We start from the raw sequence: 9,433 nt of genomic DNA, 5'->3' as shown, positions 1-9,433 counted from the left end.
TCACAGAACAAACAGGCTGTTTTCCAGACACTGTGGCTTCAGATGCGTGGATTCGTTGGCGATTTTCCAGTATCTGTCTCGCAAAACAAACGCTGCACTTTTCGGTTGTCTCTGGCGAGTGAAAATCCCTTTCCTGTTGCCCACTGCTCTCGACGGTGCTGAAAACAAAAGGAAGACGTTTCAGGTGACTTCTGATGGTGCAGGTGGGCGCTATGCTGGGTACGACAGTGAAATGCTTGTGAACGGGAGGGTGGAGGTCTGAGGGGTATCTCAAGGGACAACTTGGGGGCCCCCAAGCATCACAGCTCCCTGACCTGTTAATATCCTGTTAGGGGAAGAAGTCCGAAATCGTTTCTCTTTTACTTCCAAACTAAAGTCGGCAACATTACGGTGCCCCGTCAGGCCACCAGAAGGGACCTGGGACAAAGCTGCCCTCGAAAAGGCTCAGGCCTCTCTCTCTCTCACACCTTGTGGTGGCGGTCAGCCGCTGCTGAGTCAGTTCTGACTCACGGCCACCCTACGTGTGCAGGATGGAACTGCTCCCAGTGTTTTCAAGGCTGGGACCTCTCAGATGGCCAGGACTGTCTTCTGGGGTGCTGCCGGTGGGTTCAAACTGCCCACCTGTGGGCTAGGGGTTGAGTGCTTGACCATCTGCGCCACCAGGGACTCCAGACTCAGGCTTTTCTGAAGAGACACCTGTGGTCAGTCAGAGGTGCCCAAGTGGAATCTACTGGTGGACTTCTGAGTCCTCACCGGCAGACTTCCGGCTGGGCTCCCACCACTGGGGGCGTGGCCAGAACTCAGCGGAGGGAGCAGAGCTGGCCGCGGCCTTCAGGGCTGCGCTCCCAACACACCTGCTTCACCTCCCCGTGAGCTCAACGGCTCTGCTGAAGGTCAAGGTGATCCTTCCCACGGAAAGCCTCAAGATGGTAATTTCTTCCACGATAAGTAGATGCCAGGCATTGTCCCTGCCCTGGATGGAATCCTTCAACCTGCAAGCCGGTGGCCTTAGCCTACCACCAGGTTAGGGGATCCAGGTCACACAGCGGACCTCACGACACAAAGCCAGGCACACTTACCACGAAACCAGACCACCACCCAGCACGTCCCAGGCCCGTGAGCCTGACTCGCTCCGCTCAGCAGAGCTGTGTTCTCATCCTGCTCCTTGCTCTCTTCCTGCCTCACCTTCACGACTTCCTCTATCCGCTCTCCACCCTCATTGCCAGTTACGCTCTCAGCTCTCAAAGACCTGTCTTCCCTAGCTCCCCAACCGCTCACTTGACCTTCATGGAGACCCAGAGGTATGCAAAGAAGGGAGGCGTACACTTAAAACGGAACCGAAGAAGCCTTTAGCTGCTCTCGTGTGATGAGAGAACGGAGCTTAGTGCCTCTGAAGACTTGAACGTGCTCACGCTCAGAGCACTTTAAAACGAGCCTGTTTGGGTAGCGTGCCTTTTACAAATGAAAAACAAAACAGACCGGAATCTCCAGTTTCTTCAGGTTTTGCAGCTATTCTATATTCTGACCCCACTTCATGAACTATTTCTTCAGATTCAATCCTCAACTTCTACCCAACTGTTATACCCCTAATGGGAGAGTCACTACTGAATTTGGTGCAATGGTTACATTCCACATTATTAACATTTGTGGAATAATGAGTGAGTCCCAACAGGGAATACTTAGATACACAGCGGCCATCGAGTCGGTGCAGACTCTGGCGACCCCATGTGTTCTGGAGCGGAACTGTGTTCATGGAGTTTCCAATCGCTTTCATCTTCCTGAAGTTATCACCAGGCCCTTCCTCAAGGTGCCTGAGCGGATGTGAACCCCTGGCCTTTGAGTAACTAGCTGAGCACTGAACTGTCTGCGCCACCCAGAGATTCCTGTGTTCTCCTCATACTGCTGAGAAAGAGACACAGACACAGTAGCCATTTTTGCCTCAAGATAGAAGACACTCCTGTTTGCCGTGTTTTTACCATAAAACGATGTGGGAAACTTGCGAGTGGTGGCCCTGCAGCTGGGAAAGCTTAGCTCACTTTCCCTGGGAGATTCTGCGCGGCCTCCACCAACTGGACCAGCTGTCCCCTTGGGTAACCAGTGTTCCTACCACCAAAGGCCCTGGATGGCAAGGCCAACCTGGAGAAGTCAGCCACGGTCCTTCCCACAAACCAAAGTGCACTTACACTGGTCGGTCATGAAGTCAGCGAAGTTCCAGATGAGCTCGCCAACCACGTACTGTCTGCGCTTCTGGTCTAGAACCAGGTGGTACTGCTCCAGCAGTCTCCTCTGGTACTCCTCCGTGAACATGACGGGCGGGTCCTGGGATTCAAGGCAGAGAGAGAGCTGAAAGGCAGAACCCACGGAGCCATGACCGTGCGATGAAACTAACGCTCCACGTGGCGATGTCCATCTGTCCTCACAGTGGAGCACAGCTAGGGTGTGACTGCACTCGAGCAGCTCAGAATAGAGATGTCTTCATTTACTGCCTTATCTATGAACAAGGCATCTGCAGTGCTGTGGTCAGAGCACTGGGCTGCAAACCAAAAGGTCAGTGGTTCGAACCCACCAGCCGCTCTGTGGGAAAAACACGAGGCAGTCTGCTTATGTCAAAATTTCCAGCCTTGGAAACCCTGTGGAGCTATTCTACTCTGTCCCATGGTGTCACTCAGTCAGAATCAACTCAATGGCATCTCACAGCATGACAGGCATTGACAGTCTGGCAAGGAAGACATCCGTCATCACCATGATGGCAGTGAACAGGGCCAGTGCAAGGAGCTCAGGTTTGTTGTTCATTTCTATCGAGACAGCTCTGACCCATGGACCTGACGTGTAACAGACTCAAATGTTCTCTCCTGGAGCCCGTGCTCTGTATGGTCAAGAAGCGAACCACGAAGTAACTACGGTGCTCGGTGAGAACGTCTGAGACAGATCGGTGGAGCTGCTGCAGCGGCCGAGTGGCCCGCTCTGCCACGGGCAGGAGGCGTCGGCGTCCTCCCCAGAGCAGGTGCTGAGGATCAGACTTATCACTGAACGGGGATCTGCTGGCTGGTGATCATGGCCTCGACATGGGACATCCGGGGACGAGGAGCCCAAGCAAGGGAACACCCTGGAAACAGGCCAGTCCTGGGCGTGACACCAGGGAGAGGTCAGAGGTCAGACGCCATGACTGCTGGCTCGGGGACACCACTGGTGGGGCTCCCAAGGGTTGGGTTTAAGCCACTGGTGGGAAGCTGTTGGGAAACCTGGGGACGCTGCCTCTGAGGCCTGAGTCCATGAGACAGAGGCTGGCAGGTTGAGAGGTACAACATGGCGGCCAAGCAAGTGACAGGCAGGCAGGAAGCACATTTCTCGCTTGGGCAGCAGAGGGACAGACATCACGTACAGACTCAGGGAGGGAGTGAGCGAGACGCTGCCCCACCCACCTGGTGAAAGCCTGGGATTGTTTCTGCCCCATACTCGCTCTGAATGATGGGCTTCTGGTAGGCGCCGTACCAGTCCTCGAACTGGGTGGCCAGCTGCAGTGGGATCACTTCCAAGTGCCCGGGGTCGTGATACCAGGAGTAATAACTGTTCACGCAGATCACATCCACGTACGGAGCCTAGGGGAGGGAGAGGGCCGCTTGGACGGGGGACGGTACCACAGACACAGCGCTGCGACAGAGAAGGGAACCAGGAAACCCTCCGTCCCGCAGTCATCCCGCCCCCACACAGAAACGCATCAAGGAGCAGTATCAGCGGAGCAGGGCCACGATCCTGGGCTGAGGCCCTGGCAGGCTGCCCACGGCGGGCAGCACACAGCCCGAGCCCAGGGTCCTGTCACCACTGGACTGTGCTCCTGTCTGGGTTGCGTCTCCCCCCACCTGGACGGGGGAGATGTTCTGAACAGTGGGGTGAATGCCGATTGTCTCCACACACCGTGCTGGGCGTGAGCTAGTGCTGCAGGCCCTACAGTGACCCGAGGGTCTCACCCAGGTGGGAGCAGGGATGTGGGCCAGGCGGCCTCGAGGCTCAACAAGGTGGCGCGCGACTGAGCCGCAGAGGCTCTGTGTCCACTTGTCTAGTCTCTAATGTCTCCAGCTCCTAATAAAAACATCGTCAATACCTGCACTTGGACTGACATGGTCTTGCCCCAGTGACCAAAAACCTCTGCAAGCATGGTGGTGGTCAAAGGCAAGGGTAAGAAACAGCTGAGGGTTCTTTGGGTGGACATATCGGAGATGGACCATCAACTCAACCAGATGCACCTGTATCTTCCCAGGAGGCCAGATCAGGTGCGTCCCAAAGGCACCCTTGCCACAGGGAAGGCTGTGCAGTAAGGAGGGCCTCAGGCTCTGACAGGTGTAAGGCCACCTGGTCCACCTTGGTACATGATGCACTCTTTAAAGGGAAGTAGTTCCACTCTGTGACAGACCTGACTCCATGTCAATGGGTTTGGTTCTGGGGAAACGCCAGGGCACATCAAGGCCAGTCAGCCTTTCTCTGTGCACAGAAAATGGCTGTGTGCAGCCTGCAACTGTCTTCTCACCCCGCGGCCTGGAGCGTGTCCTCCAAGCGCCTCCCTGTCTTCCTCCAGCATTTCCATCTTTCTAGCGATGGACCATTTTCCTGTTTGACAGGTTCAGGGCCATTCAACATAGAGCTGCCAGGGCTGTGTGTCCACGTCAGCGAGCCCAGGATTCATGAGGCTGGATGTGGCGTCCAGAGATGAGGGGGCCGTGAGGGGAAGAGAGAAGGGCTGGGCTGGAGCTGGTTCTGCCACCGGCCAGCCGTGTGCACCGGTCACTGGACTCTCAATCTGCAGGGCTGGGTCTGGTCTGGTCTGGGGTCCCCAAAGCTGCTGGGCCATTAGAATCCCTGTGGAGCTTTCCCCACTGTTTCGGATTGAGCTGTTTCCCCCAAATATGTGTGGGAATCCTAACCCCTTTACCTGTTTTTTTATCATGATTTGGGTGAAAGTTTATAGAGCAAACTGATTCTCCACATAGCAGTTCATACACATTGTATTTCATGGCATTGAGTGCAATCCCAACAATGTAACATCGTTCTCCCACAGAGTAGCTGATGGGTTCCAACCACCAACCTTTTGGTTAACAGCCTAGGGCCTTAACCACTGCACCACCAGAGCGCCTAAGACACTAAGATACCCACCCTGAACTTATTAAATCAGAATCTCTGAATCCAAAGATCTGAACTTCCAAAAAGTTCCCTCAGTGGCCCTGATGATCAGCCAGGTTTAAACCGGAAACTGCACTGGTGACAATTCAGCCCCCTTCACCTCTGACACCTGATGAGCGTATTAAATCGAGGACAATGAGATGATGAGTTCAAAGTGAGGACTAAGGAACTCTCCCTAGGCCCAACCTCTTTTAACTTAGGAGCCACACCACATAGTGTATACATAGGTAACTAGCGTCAACCAAAAGACTGTTGGTGAAAATGGCTGCACGCTGTTCATGGTTCTTTCTAGGCAGGTCATTTTAGCAAGTGTTAGGACAGGGCTGGGGGACAGGCAAGTGAGGAGAGGAGAAGCATGGAGACCCCAGGCTTACCCCCAGGTCGCTGGCATAGTTGGCATTGGTCACAAAGGTCACGGGCCGGGAGGGATCCAAGGCCTTGGTGTGGGCAATCAGCGTCCTGTCCACAGAGGGTGGAAAACATGGGACACAAGGTCCGTGGGTCAGGGAAGGCCACTTAGACCCCCATGTCCCATTATCTCTCTTCCATCCTCCCCAGCCAAGACCAAGACCAACGCCCACGCCTGAACACTGCTCACCTCCCTCCCTGGACACGGGGGCTAAAACAAGCCTGCTCCTCTATTCCCAGATCACAGCCCCTCTCCCTCACTGAAGCCCAGCCGACCAGAGGAGGGCAAGCAGGGTGTGTGAGCTGAGGTGCACGGGCTGGACGCTGACATAAACTAGGTTCTGGGTCCCTCCAAAAGCTCTTGAAAATAGGAAGGACGGGGTATGCATCAGGATGGAAGGTTTATTAATCTAATGATAATTAGGGAGTACCGGCTGAGACCAACTAGGAAGGAAAACTTGGCCATCTACTTCCACAGACCAGCCGATGAAAGCCCTACGGATCCCGACAGAGCGCTGGGTGGCGGTCAGAGTACAGTGGCCACAAGAATGGACTCGTGCACACCAGCAACCCTGGCAGTGGCGTCCTACCAGCAACCCTGACAGTGGCATCCTACACGGCATCACCGTGAGTCAGAAGTGACTCGACGGCCACTAGCAACCACCTGCCATGAGCCAGGCACTGGGTCCAATAGTGACTTAAACACGTGAGTCCACAACTTCACAGCATAGTGGTACCAGATAAACATGCAGGTAAACGTTACCAACCCAAACAACAAAGTGCAGCGGGAATTACAGAGGGGAAGCACAGGGCTCAGACACGACGGGAATTACTCTGATTGGAAAGTCAGTGACGGCCATGCGTGTACGCTGAGACAAGGACAGGTTGAGGTAACCAGGGAGACGAGGTTTTCCAATGGGCCAGTCCGTGCCAGGCTGTGTCCCGGTCGGCTGGGGTCCTCTGTGGCACAGGGGCTAATTTTCCTGACACCCTCTCCCCACCTACACCCTTCTGGACTCTGCAGGACAGACCACTCTCCCTTCCCCTCAGGTTCCAAGGCCACACACTGAAACGACGCACAGCCTGGGTCTCTGCTGGGAAGCTCCAAGGCCCTGTTGACGTGGAGCTGGCCCACCGCCTACAGGGTGCTAGCATTCTCCCCACCCCCCGCACTCTGCTGTCTCTGCCCCTACATGCCCGTCTCTGCACCTCACCATCCAGACCGCGGGGAAGGCCCCTGAGGCACTCTGCATGAACCTGAAACCCCAGCCTTTCCCGTAGAAGCCAAGCATAAGCCCCAGGGGCTCCTGTTAACTGTGGGTTTCACTACAGGTGGGAAGCAGAGACACGGGGTTGCAAACGCTAATTTGGGTGGGGCAAGATGTGAACCCTAACTCTCCAGGTCTGGTTGCACCTTCAAGCCTGGGCTGGGAGGGGGTACCAGTTGTCACACAGCCCACGCCACCCCACAGCCGACCTCAGCGCTGCCGTGGCCATCAGCCAGGCCAAGCCACCCAAAGGGGCAGACAGGGGCAACTCACTTGAAGTAGTAACCAGCGGGCTTGAGGAAGGAAGTGGGCTCGTTGGCCACAGACCACATCACAACGGCTGGGTGGTTCTTGTCCCTGCGAACCAGCTCCTCCATCACCTCCAGGTGGTGGTGCAAAGACGCATTGCCGTAGCTCTCACTGTGGAGCAGGACGGGGAGGAAGCGCGCGTCACCGCCCGCCGGGCGGGGCCGGCCGAGCGGCAGGGGGTGGCGGGCACTCACGGCAGCACAATGCCCACCCCGGGGCTCTCGTCGATGACCACGATGCCATAGCGGTCACACAGCTGCATCACCTCCTCCGCGTAGGGGTAGTGGCTGGTGCGGAAGGCGTTGGCGCCCAGCCAGCGCAGCAGGTTGAAGTCTTTCGCCAGCAGTGACCAGTCAAAGCCCTTCCCTCGGATCTGGAGGCAGTGGGAGAGGAAACGGCCCCGCTGGTCTGGCAGAGTTGGGGCGGAGGCATGGGACGCCCGTCCTCCTAGAGCCGGGACTGGAGAATGGCCCCAACAGCCCCCCTTCCAGCTCACGCCCCAGCAAGGAGAGGCCCTCACAGGGAGAGTGAAGGGGGTGATGACCAGGTCCCCGTGGGCCCCACACTCACGTCGGCATCCTCGTGCTTGTTGACCCCATGGAAATAGAAGGGCTTCCCGTTGATGAGAAACTGGCTCTCCGTAACAGCCACAGTGCGAATCCCCACAGGCAGGGTGTACACGTCAGGCACAGGACCAGCTGCAGTCTGTGCCGTCAGCCGCACCTACGAGCCGGAGGGTCTGGTGTCAGACTGCTCTCCAGCAGGAAGGGCCCTCGTCGAGCCCAGCAGCCCTGCTCCGGGGCTGCAGGCAAACACGCAGAAAGCAGAGGCCTCAGCCACTGGCAACGGGGAGCCCCTTGCCTCTCTCGGCCCCCACCTCTGGGATCTGCTCTTCAGAACTGGGGCCTCCCAACCACGTGCTGGAAAAACTCAGACCACGAACGCTGAAGCATCTAATCGTGTGTACAAACAACCAAAATGTCTATCAACAGATGAACAAACAAGATAGGGCCTATCCGTGTCACAGACTAACAGAAACAGAACTGTCATGCATGCCACCACATGGGTGAACCCTGAAAACGTCACGCGGACCGAAATGAGTCGGCTGCAAAAGAACAAACGTTGGATGCTGCTGCTTCTGTGAGGTAAGCCAGTATTTACAGAAACCAAAAAATGAAGGGTGACCAGGGATGGGCATGGGCTTTGCTCGGTGGTTCCGTTCATGGTGGGCAGTTCTGTTCCTGGTGGTGGGATGACTTGGAAAAGGATGGGGTATGACTGCACAAGCTGAAGAATGTCATTGTCACCAACTACACAGGTAGAAACTGTGGAACTGGTGAATGTTCTGTGTATACTTTCACCATGATTATGAAAAAATTATAAAATTATTAAAAAAAAAAAACAAAACTACTTGTTTGTGAAGATTAGAGGGCCCGCTGCCCACCGTCTGGAGCCTGGTGTTGAACCCAAGGCAGGAGGAGAGGGCAGATGGCCCTTTTCAGCCGGAACCCGGCCGGTGCTGACAGCATTACCTCCAGCGAGTACAGGTAGGCAGGGTAGCTGTGCATCAGGTATGGCCACCAGAGGTGGGCACGGGGCACCTGCAGCTGGCCCTGGGCTCCTGTGCCCTCAGCCACCTGTTGGCCTTCTGCATCCAGAAGGCGCACTTTGAGGTCGAAGCGTTGGCTGCCCTGGACAGATATCTGGTAATTCACGAGGCCTGCAAGAGACAGAAATCAGGGCTGAGGGAGGCCCTGGGCCTGGGCCTCACAGAAAGGGTGCACCCTCCACCACGTGGAGTGCCTGTGGGAGCTCCATCAGTCAGCAGTGGGGGTGGGCATTCAGTCAGGGCGGCACAATGGGGAAGGGACCTGGGGTTCTCGGCCTGAGATATGTGATTGTGGGCAAGACCCCACTTGTTGAACCTCAGTTACCATCAGCAGTGAGGTCAGACTGTTGTTATGTGCCGTTGAGTCGAAGCCAACTCATAGCGACCCCTCCTTGGATTTCCGAGGCAGTATCACTACGGACGTAGGTTGCCCAACCTTCCTTCCGAGGAGTGGCTAGTGGGTTTGAACCGACAGCCTTCTGGTTAGCAGTCAAGTGCCTTAGGCACTATGCTCCCAGAGCTCATAATATATATGTTGTTGTTGTTGTTACGTGCTGTCGAGTCGGACCCGACTCACAGTGACCCCTCCTTGGGTTTCCAAGACAGTATCACTACAGTAGTAGATTGCCCAACCTTCCTTCCAAGGAGTGGCTGGTGGGTTTGA

General features: G+C 55.9%; 1 protein-coding gene across 1 annotated transcript in view; it reads right to left on the bottom strand.

Annotated features, from left to right (window-relative positions):
- GUSB (glucuronidase beta) overlaps positions 1 to 9,433 on the bottom strand; it is a 12,967-nt gene continuing 3,534 nt past the window's right edge. Inside the window, exons 5-12 of the mRNA XM_007942524.1 lie at positions 8,693 to 8,880; positions 7,731 to 7,883; positions 7,355 to 7,533; positions 7,125 to 7,271; positions 5,550 to 5,634; positions 3,423 to 3,599; positions 2,184 to 2,319; positions 1 to 158 (exon numbers count right to left, since the gene is read on the bottom strand). Coding sequence (XP_007940715.1) covers positions 1 to 158; positions 2,184 to 2,319; positions 3,423 to 3,599; positions 5,550 to 5,634; positions 7,125 to 7,271; positions 7,355 to 7,533; positions 7,731 to 7,883; positions 8,693 to 8,880 — 1,223 coding nt within the window. The remainder of the gene's footprint in view (positions 159 to 2,183; positions 2,320 to 3,422; positions 3,600 to 5,549; positions 5,635 to 7,124; positions 7,272 to 7,354; positions 7,534 to 7,730; positions 7,884 to 8,692; positions 8,881 to 9,433) is intronic.

This window comes from Orycteropus afer, unplaced genomic scaffold (genome assembly GCF_000298275.1).
Source record: "Orycteropus afer afer isolate SDZICR_OR568_19922 unplaced genomic scaffold, OryAfe1.0 scaffold00006, whole genome shotgun sequence".
Classification (NCBI taxonomy): domain Eukaryota; kingdom Metazoa; phylum Chordata; class Mammalia; order Tubulidentata; family Orycteropodidae; genus Orycteropus; species Orycteropus afer.
The sequence above is the reverse complement of the archived record's forward strand: the minus strand, read 5'-3'. Positions and strand labels throughout refer to the sequence as shown.